The sequence below is a fragment of the Diorhabda carinulata genome, chromosome 6 (genome assembly GCF_026250575.1).
Source record: "Diorhabda carinulata isolate Delta chromosome 6, icDioCari1.1, whole genome shotgun sequence".
Lineage (NCBI taxonomy): Eukaryota > Metazoa > Arthropoda > Insecta > Coleoptera > Chrysomelidae > Diorhabda > Diorhabda carinulata.
In genome coordinates, this window is record NC_079465.1 from 24410733 (window position 1) to 24430405 (window position 19673).

A 19673-nucleotide genomic window follows, 5' to 3' on the forward strand; every position below is an offset into this window, starting at 1 on the left:
GGGTGGAAGTTTTAATATAAATAAAAAACGATCCCAATCAAATATGGCTTAAAATAGATGAAAAAATGATTTAAATATTTGTTGAAACATAACTGTGTACTTGTAAGTATTCCTAGAAAGATTTTCCAACTAGAAATTGTTAAATGAAAAGTTAAGGAACAAATTTGGCACATAATCGATTGAAATGCTTTCCACGGTTACAAGTGTTTAACTCCATTAAGCTCAATTTCTTTTTTGAACAAAGAAGTTTTTCAATAACATTATTTTACAACAAATTTTTATGTCTTCAATAGACTTCACCTACATTTTTGAGTTTCGAAAAGAGTAAAGTCCAATCTGGTTAATATGATGTCCTCGACATGAACCGTGAAGCCGATACTGTTCCGTTATAAGTCTAAAATCTGTCGAATACGCCGGTTCGTTTAATGTTTTTTTTATGTTTTTTCACGAGCTAAAATTCAAGTCGCTGATAATATATACTGAAGAGTTTTTAGAAAGGTTTATAAGAATATATAAGAAAATGTGGAGGCAAAAGTACACCAAAATTTGTGAAAAGAAGAAGAAACGATGATTTTTTAATACCATTAAATGTCCAGGAATCCACTGACTGGTAACATAATTACAGCTTATTCGGAAATTTAACAAGTTAACGAATATTAATTGCTCCATAACTAGATTATTGAGTTTAGAAAAGAGTAAACCGAAGTCTGCTTAATATGGAGGCTGAGCTATGCGGTATTTCATTAAAAAATTAGTTTAAATCATATGAAGACTTATTATTACTTCATGTAGACGTCTCTAATCGGTCTAGTAGACCATTTGACCTTATAGAAGGAGTTCTTGATGAATTAAACCGTGGTAATCGTAGAAAACGATGAGCATCACCTCGATTTCCATTTTGACCCAGTTTTTTATGTTTTATCTAATTTTTGGACAAATTCGAGGTCATATTCATAAACCAAATTTTCATTGAGGACACTTAAAATTTAAGTTAAGAAAACAGAATTTTATATAGTTTTCATATTGTTGCTGCGAACCTCGCTTCGTTCGGCACGCAGAATGCGTAAGTAAATAAATTTTCAATAACTAGTAAAGCCCCATTTGAGAATTTTGATATTTATACTCAGGAATTTGATAGTTTCGAAATTTTCACTAAGGAAATTCAAAGTTTAAGTTAACAAAACAGAATTTTATATAGTTTTCATATTGTTGCTGCGAACCTCGCTTCGTTCGGCACGCAGAATGCGCAAGTAAATAAATTTGCAATAACTAGTAAAGCCCCTTTTGAGAATTTTGATATTTATACTCAGGAATTTGATAGTTTCGAAATTTTCACTAAGGAAATTCAAAGTTTAAGTTAACAAAACAGAATTTTATATAGTTTTCAAATTGTTGCTGCGAACCTCGCTTCGCTCGGCACGCAGAATGCGCAAGTAAATAAATTTTCAATAACTAGCAAAGCCCCATTTGAGAATTTTGATATTTTTGCTCAGGAATTTGACAGTTTCGAAATTTTCACTAAGGAAATTCAAAGTTTAAGTTAACAAAACAGAATTTTATATAGTTTTCATATTGTTGCTGCGAACCTCGCTTCGTTCGGCACGCAGAATGCGCAAGTAAATAAATTTTCAATAACTAGCAAAGCCCCATTTGAGAATTTCGATATTTTTGCTCAGGAATTTGACAGTTTCGAAATTTTCACTAAGGAAATTCAAAGTTTAAGTTAACAAAACAGAATTTTATATAGTTTTCATATTGTTGCTGCGAACCTCGCTTCGTTCGGCACGCAGAATGCGCAAGTAAATAAATTTGCAATAACTAGTAAAGCCCCATTTGAGAATTTTGATATTTATACTCAGGAATTTGATAGTTTCGAAATTTTCACTAAGGAAATTCAAAGTTTAAGTTAACAAAACAGAATTTTATATAGTTTTCATATTGTTGCTGCGAACCTCGCTTCGTTCGGCACGCAGAATGCGCAAGTAAATAAATTTTCAATAACTAGCAAAGCCCCATTTGAGAATTTCGATATTTTTGCTCAGGAATTTGACAGTTTCGAAATTTTCACTAAGGAAATTCAAAGTTTAAGTTAACAAAACAGAATTTTATATAGTTTTCATATTGTTGCTGCGAACCTCGCTTCGTTCGGCACGCAGAATGCGCAAGTAAATAAATTTTCAATAACTAGCAAAGCCCCATTTGAGAATTTCGATATTTTTGCTCAGGAATTTGACAGTTTCGAAATTTTCACTAAGGAAATTCAAAGTTTAAGTTAACAAAACAGAATTTTATATAGTTTTCATATTGTTGCTGCGAACCTCGCTTCGCTCGGCACGCAGAATGCGCAAGTAAATAAATTTTCAATAACTAGCAAAGCCCCATTTGAGAATTTCGATATTTTTGCTCAGGAATTTGACAGTTTCGAAATTTTCACTAAGGAAATTCAAAGTTTAAGTTAACAAAACAGAATTTTATATAGTTTTCATATTGTTGCTGCGAACCTCGCTTCGTTCGGCACGCAGAATGCGCAAGTAAATAAATTTTCAATAACTAGCAAAGCCCCATTTGAGAATTTCGATATTTTTGCTCAGGAATTTGACAGTTTCGAAATTTTCACTAAGGAAATTCAAAGTTTAAGTTAACAAAACAGAATTTTATATAGTTTTCATATTGTTGCTGCGAACCTCGCTTCGTTCGGCACGCAGAATGCGCAAGTAAATAAATTTGCAATAACTAGTAAAGCCCCATTTGAGAATTTTGATATTTATACTCAGGAATTTGATAGTTTCGAAATTTTCACTAAGGAAATTCAAAGTTTAAGTTAACAAAACAGAATTTTATATAGTTTTCATATTGTTGCTGCGAACCTCGCTTCGTTCGGCACGCAGAATGCGCAAGTAAATAAATTTTCAATAACTAGCAAAGCCCCATTTGAGAATTTCGATATTTTTGCTCAGGAATTTGACAGTTTCGAAATTTTCACTAAGGAAATTCAAAGTTTAAGTTAACAAAACAGAATTTTATATAGTTTTCATATTGTTGCTGCGAACCTCGCTTCGTTCGGCACGCAGAATGCGCAAGTAAATAAATTTTCAATAACTAGCAAAGCCCCATTTGAGAATTTCGATATTTTTGCTCAGGAATTTGACAGTTTCGAAATTTTCACTAAGGAAATTCAAAGTTTAAGTTAACAAAACAGAATTTTATATAGTTTTCATATTGTTGCTGCGAACCTCGCTTCGCTCGGCACGCAGAATGCGCAAGTAAATAAATTTTCAATAACTAGCAAAGCCCCATTTGAGAATTTTGATATTTATACTCAGGAATTTGACAGTTTCGAAATTTTCACTAAGGAAATTCAAAGTTTAAGTTAACAAAACAGAATTTTATATAGTTTTCATATTGTTGCTGCGAACCTCGCTTCGTTCGGCACGCAGAATGCGCAAGTAAATAAATTTTCAATAACTAGTAAAGCCCCATTTGAGAATTTTGATATTTATACTCAGGAATTTGATAGTTTCGAAATTTTCACTAAGGAAATTCAAAGTTTAAGTTAACAAAACAGAATTTTATATAGTTTTCATATTGTTGCTGCGAACCTCGCTTCGCTCGGCACGCAGAATGCGCAAGTAAATAAATTTTCAATAACTAGCAAAGCCCCATTTGAGAATTTTGATATTTATACTCAGGAATTTGACAGTTTCGAAATTTTCACTAAGGAAATTCAAAGTTTAAGTTAACAAAACAGAATTTTATATAGTTTTCATATTGTTGCTGCGAACCTCGCTTCGCTCGGCACGCAGAATGCGCAAGTAAATAAATTTTCAATAACTAGCAAAGCCCCATTTGAGAATTTTGATATTTATACTCAGGAATTTGACAGTTTCGAAATTTTCACTAAGGAAATTCAAAGTTTAAGTTAACAAAACAGAATTTTATATAGTTTTCATATTGTTGCTGCGAACCTCGCTTCGCTCGGCACGCAGAATGCGCAAGTAAATAAATTTTCAATAACTAGTAAAGCCCCATTTGAGAATTTTGATATTTATACTCAGGAATTTGATAGTTTCGAAATTTTCACTAAGGAAATTCAAAGTTTAAGTTAACAAAACAGAATTTTATATAGTTTTCATATTGTTGCTGCGAACCTCGCTTCGTTCGGCACGCAGAATGCGCAAGTAAATAAATTTTCAATAACTAGCAAAGCCCCATTTGAGAATTTCGATATTTTTGCTCAGGAATTTGACAGTTTCGAAATTTTCACTAAGGAAATTCAAAGTTTAAGTTAACAAAACAGAATTTTATATAGTTTTCATATTGTTGCTGCGAACCTCGCTTCGCTCGGCACGCAGAATGCGCAAGTAAATAAATTTTCAATAACTAGTAAAGCCCCATTTGAGAATTTTGATATTTATACTCAGGAATTTGATAGTTTCGAAATTTTCACTAAGGAAATTCAAAGTTTAAGTTAACAAAACAGAATTTTATATAGTTTTCATATTGTTGCTGCGAACCTCGCTTCGCTCGGCACGCAGAATGCGCAGGTAAATAAATTTTCAATAACTAGTAAAGCCCCATTTGAGAATTTTGATATTTATACTCAGGAATTTGACAGTTTCGAAATTTTCACTAAGGAAATTCAAAGTTTAAGTTAACAAAACAGAATTTTATATAGTTTTCATATTGTTGCTGCGAACCTCGCTTCGCTCGGCACGCAGAATGCGCAAGTAAATAAATTTTCAATAACTAGTAAAGCCCCATTTGAGAATTTTGATATTTATACTCAGGAATTTGATAGTTTCGAAATTTTCACTAAGGAAATTCAAAGTTTAAGTTAACAAAACAGAATTTTATATAGTTTTCATATTGTTGCTGCGAACCTCGCTTCGTTCGGCACGCAGAATGCGCAAGTAAATAAATTTTCAATAACTAGCAAAGCCCCATTTGAGAATTTCGATATTTTTGCTCAGGAATTTGACAGTTTCGAAATTTTCACTAAGGAAATTCAAAGTTTAAGTTAACAAAACAGAATTTTATATAGTTTTCATATTGTTGCTGCGAACCTCGCTTCGCTCGGCACGCAGAATGCGCAAGTAAATAAATTTTCAATAACTAGTAAAGCCCCATTTGAGAATTTTGATATTTATACTCAGGAATTTGATAGTTTCGAAATTTTCACTAAGGAAATTCAAAGTTTAAGTTAATAGGAATTTGAGATTTTGGTGAAACTACTAAATCAAGTAGAAGACAAATTGTAAAATTTTCCTAACGCGATGTAGCAGCACCAGTTTTAGACCCCAAAACCTTTCTCAGAAACCCTAAATCAATTCAGTAACTACAACGAAAGGAAAATCACTGTTTTTTCTAGAAATTACCTTTGGAATAATCAGTTTTTGGTTGTAATAACAAAAATTGTTCCTTACCTTGCTTCCAGTTCTAAAAGTCAATATCCCGCTAGGCATACCAACTCCATGCGAATTAACAGCTACTACGTAAACTTCGTAATCGGTTTCGCTTTCCAAATTTTCCAGTATATAAGGACTATGTACTTTCCTTATAATTTTGTAGTCGTTAGTTTCATCGTCTATTTTACGTACGAAGACGTTATAATACTGAACAGTATCTCCGAGAGTTTTAGGAAGCGACCAATGCAGGATAGCGAATTCCGTTTCAATGTTCGTTACCCGGAAATGTGTCGGGGAGCTGGGAAGGACACCGTATCCTTGAAGGAGACAATTAGTATATTCGCTCATATAACGGAGACATCTGCAACATAAATTAATATTAAAATGGGATTAATAACATTTTAGATTCATATAGAACTCACTTGAAATAATTGAAATCTATAATAGATACGTTTCCTGTACACAACTGTTGACAAATATCCGGTAATCCTCTCGCTCTGCAACAAGGGGTATGATCCATACCGTTGGATAAACATCCGAATGTATCCGCCGCCCACGGGGCGCATATCATTAGATCGGTTATTTCGACCGAGGAAGCCATAATGGGATCGCACAATTTAGTCATACAAGTATTATGGACGATGCCTTTATTAACGCAACAGCTTTTTATATCGGGTAGTTGCGGTGGTTGAGAAGCTATCGGTTGTTTCGTACTTCCTGGTGTTAAAGTTAACGTTCGGATACTGTAACTTGGTAAACTTGAACCGTGTCGATTGATGGCAGTTACTGAAATAAATAAAAAATAAATTTCATCGTATATTCTTAGTTTTTTACTACTAACTTACCAGTTATTTCATACATTGTGAAATGTATTAAATCTTGTAATATCGTACTACGTTGTGTACCGGGTACTTTTACTAAAACACTTTGTGTATAGACGGGATTATTATTGTTTTCTTCATCTATATTTCTTAAATCGAAGCTTTTTAAAGATGTTACGTTTACTGAGAATTCGGTTATCGTTTCCGTATTGGCGATTGGTTCAGACCAAGACACTCGCAAAGATCTTTCTGTCAAAGCTTCTACTTCCACGTCTTGTGGCGGGCTTGGTAATAACTCTAGAATAAGAAAAAACAGTAAATTCTATTTGGAAAACCGAACGAAAAGAATATTTAATAAAGTAGAATCAGTAGTTTCCGAAATACTATTATAGAATAATTATAAGAAAGAACATAAACTTTATGGAGGCAATTTTGGATTGTAACTTATAACTCAAAACCACGAAATTCTCAAAGTTGACTAGTTTTATGTATACAACTGAGATCATCAGGATATGACTCCATTAGAAGTTATTTACTTCTTATATTATTGAGAAAATTGAAAGAAAAAACTTCACTCAAAGACAAATCGCGTCTTATCTGAAAAGTTATAAAAATCGAAACATACCTCAAGACAATTTAATCAAAAAAGTTGAAATTTTAGACAAATATGTTGAAGTGAAGGGGATCAAAACACTATTTGACCGTGATATAAAAATCTCTAAACAACTATAAGAAGTGTTGTAGCCCAGAATCGATTGATCGCGAATAAGAGATAAAAAGCTTAAATAACTTGATCTTATTCGAAGTGTTTTGGCCTCCTTATAATAGATATTTCTCAATAAATCGTTTCAGTACTTCTTCCTAGATACTTATAGAGGCGAGAATAACCCAGAAAGTGAGTACAACTATTCACAAATTAGAATCATACATTTTATTTTGTATTTAAGCCCTTAATTGGGAGTGTGACTTTAATTTGTGAAGAAAATACTGATCGTATAAGTTCAACTTGGACTTTAAGGATATTAGCGTGGTCTGTCTGATCTTATATTTCGAGTCGAGATTTATGTGATAAAGTAATCAATAATCTGGGACATATCTTAGGACTAATTACCCTAAAAATTAGGTTTTGAGAAAAAATAACCTGATAACTAAACTACTGAAGTGGAACGGAGCGAAATATCGTATGAAAAATGAACGGAAAAGCTACCAAATGCTACACGGATGTACCAAAAACAACAGACAAAACTGTATGGACCCAGAACCGATCACTCTGAAAGTTTAAGATAGAAAAAGCAATCATAATCTTGTGTGGTAGCCAATAAGTTTTGTTTTAATATATAAGCTAGTTGGAAAGATCATTAAATGCCTCAAGGATGTTCCAAAAATGGCAGAAAAAAACTGTATGGACTCATAACCAAACACTCTGGAAGTTTAAGATAGAAAAAGCAATTATCATCTTGTATGGTAGCCAATAAGTTTTGTTTTAATATATAAGCTAGTTGGAAAGATCATTAAATGCCTCAAGGATGTTCCAAAAATGGCAGAAAAAAACTGTATGGACTCATAACCAAACACTCTGGAAGTTTAAGATAGAAAAAGCAATCATCATCTTGTCTGGTAGCCAATAAGTTTTGTTTCACGATATAAGCTAGTTGGAAAGATCATTAAATGCCTCAAGGATGTCCCAAAAACGGTAGAAAAAACTGTATGGACTCAGAACCAAACACTCTGAAAGTTTAATATATAAAAAGCAATCATCATCTTGTCTGGTAGCCAATAAGTTTTGTTTCGCGATATAAGCTAGTTGGAAAGATCATTAAATGCCTCAAGGATGTCCCAAAAACGGTAGAAAAAACTGTATGGACTCAGAACCAAACACTCTGGAAGTTTAAGATAGAAAAAGCAATCATCATCTTGTCTGGTAGCCAATAAGTTTTGTTTCACGATATAAGCTAGTTGGAAAGATCATTAAATGCCTCAAGGATGTCCCAAAAACGGTAGAAAAAACTGTATGGACTCAGAACCAAACACTCTGAAAGTTTAATATATAAAAAGCAATCATCATCTTGTCTGGTAGCCAATAAGTTTTGTTTCGCGATATAAGCTAGTTGGAAAGATCATTAAATGCCTCAAGGATGTCCCAAAAACGGTAGAAAAAACTGTATGGACTCAGAACCAAACACTCTGAAAGTTTAATATATAAAAAGCAATCATCATCTTGTCTGGTAGCCAATAAGTTTTGTTTCACGATATAAGCTAGTTGGAAAGATCATTAAATGCCACACGGATGTCCCAAAAACAGCAGAAAAACTGTATGAATTCGAAATCAAACAATCTGATATCTTCTCTAGAATCGGCTGGACAATCGACTAGCAATAGAAAAGAAAAATAATCTACAACCTTTGAGACAGGGAGAGATACCTGTGGGAAGCAATAATCGACGATCTTTTGAATTTAATATATAAATACTGATACTCTTTCCGGTACATTGCTGCTTCAAACTTCCTTCCACATTCTCTTGAAGTGCGAGAAACCGCGAAATTGCAGAGCATAACACCTGGGAACGTTTAAAATTGAAGATGAAAATATTCTATCTTGAAGATTTTCTCCTGTTTTTTTCTAATTGTAATCACTTACCTATTCCTTCGACGATGCAAGCTAAAGTTTGTTCAGTGTAAGAGGAACATGAAAAATGCGTCTTGATGTTATCGGTAATTGCCGTGTATTCTCCTCTACACACGTCCTGACATATATCCGGAACTCTTTCTTGAATACAACAAGGTACGTGATTCCTTCCATCGGCCATACAACTAACTATCGAAGGAAAATCCGATTCGCATTGTTCGGGGTCTTGTCCTGTCGTTCCTGCGAAATAATCTACTTTTTATATGCAGATATTGTTTTTAGGTTAGGTAAGATAGATTAGTAAAGTCGATTAGTCGGTTTTAGTTTTCGTTTAATCTCATTATCATGTTATAAGTTAAAAGATATAATTGTTAAGTTTTCTACATTCGATATAGAAGTAAACTCACCTTCCAAAATACTTTGGATATTACAGAATCCTAAACACACGGTAGATACATTTTTAGCAACACAACAATCGGTGTAATTGTGATTTCTACTACTTATTTGTTTCTGATCCTCCGAAGAACTAGACGAATCGGTTGTAGTATAATTTGGCGGTAGCATTGATTTAGATAAAACTGAAAAAAAAAAATAATTAATACAACGTCTATTTGACACTAATATACTGCGTGGAAGTACTGACCGCTCAATTTATGGAAACTCCTCACAATTGGACTACTATTTACTTCACAAACGTATACCCCCGAATCAGTTGGCTTCGAATCTTCAATAACCAGCACCCATACGTCACCTCCAGATTGTACATCACTCCCGTCTCTTGTACTAGAAGGAGGATCTGTAATGAATTTTATCGGTTTATTAAGAAAAAAAACGATCCGACCACTGATTTGGTTCGAAAATTTTGAAAAGAAAACAACACACAGCGGGTTTGTTTTCCAGGCAATCCTAACTATCTACCACCTGAAAGCCAAAGCTTTTAAAGCTTTAATGGAAAAGTGTTATTTGAACTTTCAATTTCAGCAACGCCTTTTGGTAAACCAAGGACCTGGAACGAATCTACCAATCACATAAGCGAGTGTCATATTTGCTTGACCAATATCAGAGACTTTTCCTTCTTTTACAAAAACAAACGCTCGTTTCAAAAAAATTCCTGCGTCTTCTCCAGTTATGAGGTTGAAGCAGTTTTGAAAACGAAGAAATTAAAACTGAATTTTCAAGTCCTGTCAGTCTTTAACCACAGATTAATCAAAGAAAAAGCTGAAGTTTTGAGTTCAAGACAGAAAAATGCTCAAGACGGGAGTTGAAGTTTTGTGCAGATAACAAATTAGTGAACTATAATGACATCAAAGGCTTGATGTTAAAACTTATGAACAAAAGTCAGAGGTATGAAGATTATTCATGGATTCCTCAAAGTCAAGTCTAAAGATTTCACTGCTCCAAAACGGAAATAAATTTCCATCACTACTTTCAGCTTACGAAGATTATTTTGAATAAACTAGTAATTTATTTTATTACATTTACAAATTACAATAATGAATGATTGAACTGAATAAAATCTTTTTAAAATTTATTTTTAAAATTTTCTGGATTTTTCACGAGTTTTTCTTCATTTCAGTCTTTAATCTTTTTTTAAACACTGCGTATTAACAAAAAATAAGTTTATAATATAAAAAATTTGATTACGCAGTAAATACTGACTATTATCTGAAATTATAGGTCGCAGAATTCCAAAGTTCACCTAAGAATTAAGTAAGATGTAATATAAATTCCTTAAGTATTGGAATTTCGTCGGATAGGGGGTGAGTTAATACAACTTTCAGTATACTGGTGGATGGAAGCGGTTTTGCGTTCTACTGAAAATTCCATGTTAACCAAATTTTCGTTCAAAAAAATAGCCCACAGATACGTAATTTATTTCATATACAGTTTGTTATATTTCTAAATATAACAATTATATTCCAAAAACGTGCTTATAGAATATTCAAACTAAAAAACTCCTTCCACTAAAACTCCTTTTTTTAAAAAATAATAAAGTTGTTACTGAGATTTAACTCGGTGTATCCTATTTAGTTCCGTACGGTCAATTTATACACTTATGCTTAGTTTTTTTTCCGGATTCCGCCGTAATTTCCAGAAAGTTTAACTTAGTTTTCTTTATAACCATCCTGAAGAGTTATTATGATATCCGGGAATCGATATTCGCTTAGCTAACCGGCAAGTTTTATTATAACCAGCTGCTGTTGTTTAGAACAAAGTCTATTGTCAAAATTACATACCTGTTTTGAGATGTTATAACAGTTAAAACATGTTGTGCATACCGATCTCTTCCGAAATCTCAACAGTATGATGATTTAATACATAAGTTCAATCAATGATAAACGTCCAAAGATGTTTCGTGATGTTTTCTGCAGTAACCACCCAAATTGGACGCCCTGAACATTAAATCATCATAGGTGTTTGTTTAGTTCAGCAAACTAATAACAAATAGTTTTCTCCGATAGAGCAGTTTCCACGTAAAACATTTTTAAGTTATTTCTGAGCTTGTACTGTATTTTTTTTTCATTAAGAAGCAATCATAATTGTTTTGAATCCATTGTTTTGAAAATAACAAAAGTAACTTCACTCAAATCGCTGTCATTTCTTTTTGATCAATCAAAATATCGTGAAATTTCGCACATAGTCTTTTGACAGTTGATACTTCATAAACGTCAAATGTATTTGACAATAACAGTGCCATCTGTGTGTGAATCATGTGAAGTATTAGTTTCTCATAAAAGAACATGGTTACCAACATTACATCATGAAGTAATTTTGAATTTTTATGAATTTGAATATAGTGTATCATGAAAAAGTCACTAATTTAAAATTGTTTGTCATTAAATGAAAAATATTTATTACGAAGTAATTGAAACGAATTTTATAAAACAGAAGTTCGTTGTTGATGTCATTTGGGACGATATTTATAAATTTGAAACAACCATTAAATTGTGTCATCTATTATACAGAGCATGACAATTCCACGCACATGTTGTGTTTTCACTTGAATCAAATAATTCGTTCAAATATAATGAAATAAACGTAAAACTCTCCTAATATTTTCAATAAAGAATATTAATTAATATATTCAACATCATCGTCAAATTATGGTGAAAACAAGTGAGGAAATTGTGTTGGAAAAATCAGATTTTAATTCGCAAAATAAGCATCAAAAATCAAGGTGTTTTTCCAAGTTATCTATGCAGAATTTTAGCTTTTGACATTAGATTATATATTTTTATAATTCGAAAAGCTCTTTTCAACATCTACTGAGTTAACTGGAGCATATTTGAAGTGACTTGAAACTGAAAATTCTTTACCTACATCAACGTCAAAGTTCCGGAAATTTTTTCGAGTTTCATGAAACTACTGTTACCTTATAAAACGTTTAAACATTTTTCATTCACTGACCTTTTAATTCAACCTACAACTTTTGAAATATTTTCTTTAAAGTCTTCAACAAATATTAACGAATTATATTTTTTGGTTTTTCCAAATTGTTCATAATTATATCTTGATAAAGGTTCTGTCACAATTTTTAGTGCCCTTACAACAGCAGTAGGTATTGTCTAAAGCATTAAACTCTCAAGATTGTCGCTTCCAAGTTTTTCACCTAGTGAACATTAATTAGTATTTACTGATCATAGTATGGAACTAACGAGAAGTTTTTCAAATTTTGGTGGGTGCTCTGGAGTGCATTTACCAAATTTTCAAAAAAATCAACGAAAATTTCACATTCAATTAATCAATTGATAACAAATTTCTCTATTTGTTATTTTGAAGTAATTTGGGGTTGGTTTTCCAATTTTTAATAAGAACATTTAGAAGTTGTGTCATTTAATAGGAAATTTTTAGAATCTTCAATTTTGGACTCTATTTTGATGACTTAAAGATTAAAATACTAAAGGACTGAGAATACGTGAATTAAAATCGATTTTTGAATGAAAAATGGTGATTTTTGATTCAGTTATTGAAGGATTTATTTCTAGTCGATGAACATCCTGAAGAATCCAGCAATAAAGTTGAGTAAAAAATAGTTAATTGGATTTGATAATAACTCTACGTTATATATAAAAGATATCCATTTGTTGATTATAATAAATCTTGAAAGGATTCGATCGAGTTTTATCACTAACATCCTGAAAATTGTCACATCATAAATCTTTCCAAATATCGAAGTAAAAAAAAAATGTATCTATCAAAAAGGTGGAATTTATTCAACAATTCTATCCATACCTGCATCATGCAAAACCCCGAATCTCTTATCGGCAGTAACCCTATTTTCACCGGCTGTCAACACTCTCGTACTATGTCTTTCTCTATCTTCCTTTTTCCACATCACCGTATTCGAACCCACATTTCTTACAACGCAAGTAATAAGGGCGTCTTCTCCTTCGTAGACGTGGACAGGATTTGTCAAACTGTCTCTCATAGAAGGCAGCGCAGCTGAAAACAAAGTACTGTATTAAAGTTCCACATCAAAGAATAATTAAAATACGAGAGGGTCCAAATTATTAATAAACAGAAATCAAAAGTATCTTCTAGTTGACGTTTTTCTAATTACTGTCAAATTTCCCACTTCGTTTTTTTCTGTATAATATGAGTAATTAATTATTTTCAAATATTACAAGAAATTTTATCAAAACTGCCTAAAAGATTAGTCAAGACGGATTCAAAAACAACATAAAATGAATATAAGGAACAACAAGAAAGTAGGTGAAGAAAATAATGACCAATTAAAGGGTTTCATGATAAAAAAGGGATGTATTGAATTTTGCGATAAATAAACGTTTATAAATCAATATTTCTTCTAACAAGATACTCAAAAATCCAAACGAAAAATTTAACTAACAATAAGAAGACAACAATAAGAAAAAACTTGATTATAGAATCTGTAATCACTACAATTTAGTAATAATAACAGTTTCAGCAATTGCTTTTTTATTTGATCTGAAATTCGTACCGGCGCGAGCATTTTTTGATATCAGCGAATAACCAGTAGTCACTGGGGGCCAGATCTGGACTATACGGTAGATAAGGAACCAATTTGTGAAATTATGTATTGTCTTTGTGAAACAATGGTTTTTCTTCGATATATAAGGCCGTTTTTTCTTGATTTTCCCATTCAAATTATCCAACAACTCCACGTAGATAGTTGATGAACAATATTCGATACGCATCCCAAAATACTGAAGCCATAAACTTCCCAGCTGACTGTTATGTCTTCGGTCGTAATTCACCAGCTGTAGTCCACTCAGATTATGATCGTTTTGATTTCCGAATGAAGTGATGGATCCAAACGTTGTTGGTTTTGATCGACTGTTCTCACGGTCAAATATCGATGAATTGTACTTTCTGATATTTTATTGCGTTAGATATCTTATACAATTTCAATTTATATAACCAATTTTTCATGTTTTCTGGAATAATCACCTCAATTTGATCACCAGAACGTTCACCAATATTTTTTTTATCAAGAAGTAATGATAAATTAACGCAAGAAATTGTTTTGAAAACAATGAAAGTAGCTTTTTTCTGACTAATCGAAATAAAATAAAATTTTACACATAGTTTTTTGAGATTCTGCTCAGTATTTGAGTGATATATTCCATGAGTTGAACTTAATAATATAAAACACTCAGCTGGTCTTAATATCCCGTCGATCTAAATGGAAAAACTCCATTTGGCGAAAAAAAAAAAAACTCTTCGTGAATATTATTATGATAAATGTGACGTTGTGGCAGGTTTATAAACTGAAAAGTAGTCGAGTGTTTATACAGGAAAGTTACAAATGACCAGAGAGTCATAAATTTCCATGACACTCTTTTCGAATGGGGATGTGTATTATATTTCGAGTAGACGTTTTATTGAATGACGAAGAAAAATATTTATACGTCTCAGAAAAGAGGTTTGGACAAGATATGGAATAGAAAAGACAGAAAACTCGTAGGAGAACTTTTAAGGAAACGGCCAAAGAGTTTCCTCATTTGTTATTTCAACGTTTGCTGTTTATAATTATTTCAATTATAATTGTTGATATATTAGAAAATTACAAAGTAACTATCAAAGACACGTAAAATTGTTTAAGTAGAAAAAGTTTCTAAACCTTTCTATTCCATTAACCCGTTGAAGGAGATGCAATGATTGAAATAATATATAATAATATAAGTTGAAAAATGAATAGTCTTGGCCAAGAATTCGATTCTAAAACTCACCAAAAATGATCATTTCAGCCCTGGTGATTAATTAAAATGAACACTGAGTTTCCACGTGTGAAACTGATACATTTTTACATGATGACACATTGTTCAGATTTGATATTGAGCTTGGAGATTTCGAAAGGTTAGACAGTTTCACATATCTGGGGTCAAAATGAGTGGATGAAGTTGAAAAATGTGTAGTCTTGGCTAAGAATTTGTTGCTGAGACTTAAATGGTCAAACGTACATACTAAAATGAATCTGATTCGAAGGTTTGTCCATTTCAAAGAAGTCACGATTCTCACAAAACAAGAAAAAAAAAGATTAAGGCTTTCACATGTTTCTTCATTATTTGAAAAGTATTTTTGTATAGATTTGAAACTTCAACTGAATATAAGTGGTATTTCTCTACGAGTTCACTAATTCCTTTAGGATCGCTCCATCAATTTAAAAATTCATTGGTAGGTTCGGGTTTGCTTGAAGGCTTATAAGCTGTCTCAAACTCTTATAAATTATACGTGTAATTTTGGATTATTTACAGTGAATTCTAAACTGCTAACGAAACTACTATGTGTTGGTTTTTAGTTGTCCCACTGCAAGTTGACGAATTTATTGCTGTTGCCTAAATTTCCTTCCTGTGTGATTTATAAGAGTAGTTGTTGGAAAATAGATTCAAAATTTAATTTCGTGTCACCGAACGGAACGAATCCTCGTAAAATTATAGCTAGACCCGAATATTGTGCCTTTCTGTTATATTTATGTTGATTTAGGAGTGAAATTAATTAGTGCATGTTGTAGCAAAAAAAAACAAGTAACAATATCACGAATAGAAATGTTTTCCACTCATATAGATCCCAATAGAGTATTGAAAGGTTCGAGAAACTCGATTTTGAAAAATCTACAACTTGTAGAAAAATATAAAATGTGGGGTATTCCAGAGTTGCTTCCAGGGGGATTCTACTACGCGGCTACTATATCTTAAAACTAAAAGAACTATATAACAGTCGAATTAAATGGGTGAAAGACAACTGAGTTAAAAATTGTTGAATTATAATCCAATAATCGACGTTATGATCAATTTTTTTAGTTTTTATTCCATTATAGCACTGTCAATGTCAAAGTCAGATTTGACATATTCACATGTTGCCACATCTCCGAATTTAAATAGCAACCCTCGTAATAAATAGAATATGGTTCGCAATTACAAACAGTAACATGTTTATACTCGGCGACGAATGATTATTCCAAGTCCTTGAATGAAATGTATATGGAAACGCATCGACATTTCCGTTTTGGAAATAACCTATATATGCAGCTAAAACATCGTCACTAGATATGATGAGGTTTGGTGTTGGCACGTATGCAATTACTCGATAATAAATTAGCCTTCGTTGTTGCCAACAGACTGGGATAATATCATGGCAAACACTTGATAGACGATCAAAACACTAACGGGAATTAATCTTCTTTGGTATGAATACTGTTTCTATGGTATTATAATATGGAATAATTGAAGGGAGACTAGAGGAGGATTGAATATAGAATTGTACGTTTCGGAGACATACAGTTTATATCTCAATTGAATATAGAGATAGAGATAAATTCCTCGAGAGTTGATTCCTTTGTGCTGATGATGTGATTTTAACTTTCGGTTGAACGGGCGTCGGAAGCTTGTCTTGCATGTTGAAAAACGGATTATGCCACTCAGACGGTTCGGAGAAAAAAAGAAACATCAATCGAGAGGATTTAAATGGGAGATGTTTGTTAAGGGATGTGGGTATGATGAAATATTTGAACTACCGATAGTAAAATACGTCGACTTAAAATTACCGGCTAATTTAAACCAAAAAATTTCATACTTATTCTTGAGTTAACTATAAAAAAATCGAATACATCAACATCTTGAAATTGGTAATTAAATGTTCGTAAAATCCGTTCGTTGCTTGAAACTTTGACGTACCCGAGTCGTTTCTCAACTAAACCTCAAACAAATAAATTTGTAAATGTGGCAACATAGTGAATGTATGTCGTGAAGATTCACCCGTTGGTTGGTACACATGAAAGCGGGTAGAATCTTCAAAGTTCGCCAACTTAATAAGTGTAATGGTCCAGATTGCCTTAATCTCGTTGATAACGTAGTGATAATAGTAAATGAAACCGCAAATGTAACTTCGGAAGATGTAACTGAAACCACTCTATCATGAATTACAGAGGGAAAGCGAGAAGAGTGTTTTGTTGAGGGAAGTTTTCATTGAAAATCAGATGATCCATCTTTCTATTTACTAAAGTCGTTAATTTATTAAAAAAAATATCATGCTGTCCATCATTGTCTGTAATTTCGCTTTCATTTTAATCACTCTAGATTGGTTTTTAATGGTTCTTTCACAGTATATCCATAAATTCATTAAAAAATCCTAATAAGTCGAATTTCAATTATTATTTTTGTTTCAAATGTATATATGGATACCAGAAAATATATTTCCTTCGAATATAATCATGTAAATCGAGAATCTGAATGGGAAATTTAGAAATAAATGCTGAGTTTTCAGCATACGGATGCCGGGAAAGAGACAAAAATTTTTGATGAGTTTCCTTTTTCAAAATAAACGAAAGAAGAAGTTTCGTAGCTAGTTTTATATTAGAATTTTCGACGTATGAGTGAAACTGAAAAACGAATTAGTTGGTGGAGTGTATTACGTGAATGAATGAGATAGAATGGTTGGAAAGTCAAATTTCTTTAGAATCATTAGAAAGATTAATAGAATGTTAAAAAATAACGAACAAAGCATCAAACACTATTGGAAACATTCAGAATTCTTAGAAAGGATGTTGAAAAGCACCTAAAAGTATTTGGAATCTTAGAAAGATGTATTGAATGGTAAAAATTGATGACCATACCATTAAATACCTTTGGAATCCTTGGAAATATGCATAGGATACTAAAATACGAAAACAAAACTCTAAGAACCTTTAGAATCCTTAGAAAGGTATTAGAATGTTAAAAAATAACGACCAAAGCATTAAACATCCTTGAAAACATTCAGAACTCTCAGAAAGGATGATGAAAAGCACCTAAAAAGTATTTGGGATATTAGAAAGATGTATTGAATGGTAAAAATTGATGACCATAGCATTAAATACCTTTGGAATCGATGGAAATATCCATAGGATACTAAAATACGAAAACAAAACTCTAAGAACCTTTAGAATCCTTAGAAAGATATTTAGAATGTTAAAAAATAACGACCAAAGCATTAAACATCCTTGAAAACATTCAGAACTCTCAGAAAGGATGATGAAAAGCACCTAAAAATATTTGGGATATTAGAAGGATGTATTGAATTGTAAAAATTGATGACCATAGCATTAAATACCTTTGGAATCCTTGGAAAGATGCATAGGATACTAAAATACGGAAACAAAACATTGAGAACCTTTAGAATCCTTAGAAAGATATTTAGAATGTTAAAAAATAACGACCAAAGCATTAAACATCCTTGAAAACATTCAGAATTCTCAGAAAGGATGATGAAAAACACCTAAAAAGTATTTGGGATCTTAGAAAGATGTATTGAATGGTAAAAATTGATGACCATAGCATTAAATACCTTTCGAATCCTTGGAAATATGCATAGGATACTAAAATACGGAAACAAAACTTTGAGAACCTCTAGAATCCTTAGAAAGATATTTAGAATGTTAAAAAATAACGACCAAAGCATTAAACATCCTTGAAAACATTCAGAATTCTCAGAAAGGATGATGAAAAGCACCTAAAAAGTATTTGGGATCTTAGAAAGATGTATTGAATAGTAAAAATTGATGACCATAGCATTAAATACCTTTCGAATCCTTGGAAATATGCATAGGATACTAAAATATGGAAACAAAACTTTGAGAACCTCTAGAATCCTTAGAAAGATATTTAGAATGTTAAAAAATAACGACCAAAGCATTAAACATCCTTGAAAACATTCAGAATTCTCAGAAAGGATGATGAAAAACACCTAAAAATATTTGGGATATTAGAAGGATGTATTGAATTGTAAAAATTGATGACCATAGCATTAAATACCTTTGGAATCCTTGGAAAGATGCATAGGATACTAAAATACGGAAACAAAACATTGAGAACCTTTAGAATCCTTAGAAAGATATTTAGAATGTTAATAAATAACGACCAAAGCATTAAACATCCTTGAAAACATTCAGAACTCTCAGAAAGGATGATGAAAAGCACCTAAAAAGTATTTGGGATATTAGAAAGATGTATTGAATTGTAAAAATTGATGACCATAGCATTAATTACCTTTGGAATCCTTGGAAAGATGCATAGGATACTAAAATACGGAAACAAAACATTGAGAACCTTTAGAATCCTTAGAAAGATATTTAGAATGTTAAAAAATAACGACCAAAGCATTAAACATCCTTGAAAACATTCAGAACTCTCAGAAAGGATGATGAAAAGCACCTAAAAATATTTGGGATATTAGAAGGATGTATTGAATTGTAAAAATTGATGACCATAGCATTAAATACCTTTGGAATCCTTGGAAAGATGCATAGGATACTAAAATACGGAAACAAAACATTGAGAACCTTTAGAATCCTTAGAAAGATATT

At 32.0% G+C, this 19673-nt stretch overlaps 1 protein-coding gene across 2 annotated transcripts in view; it reads right to left on the reverse strand.

The window, feature by feature from the left end:
- Nucleotides 1-19673, reverse strand: part of LOC130896034 (Ig-like and fibronectin type-III domain-containing protein 1) — a 187280-nt gene that overhangs the window by 17542 nt on the left and 150065 nt on the right. Inside the window, exons 4-10 of one of the 2 annotated variants that reach the window (XM_057803788.1) lie at nucleotides 13085-13294; nucleotides 9495-9647; nucleotides 9259-9429; nucleotides 8864-9091; nucleotides 6251-6523; nucleotides 5828-6191; nucleotides 5424-5766 (exon numbers count right to left, since the gene is read on the reverse strand). In XM_057803788.1, the coding sequence (XP_057659771.1) occupies nucleotides 5424-5766; nucleotides 5828-6191; nucleotides 6251-6523; nucleotides 8864-9091; nucleotides 9259-9429; nucleotides 9495-9647; nucleotides 13085-13294 (1742 nt within the window). Of the gene's footprint in view, nucleotides 1-5423; nucleotides 5767-5827; nucleotides 6192-6250; nucleotides 6524-8863; nucleotides 9104-9258; nucleotides 9430-9494; nucleotides 9648-13084; nucleotides 13295-19673 lie in introns of both variants that reach the window. The other variant, XM_057803787.1, reaches the window with a different exon arrangement.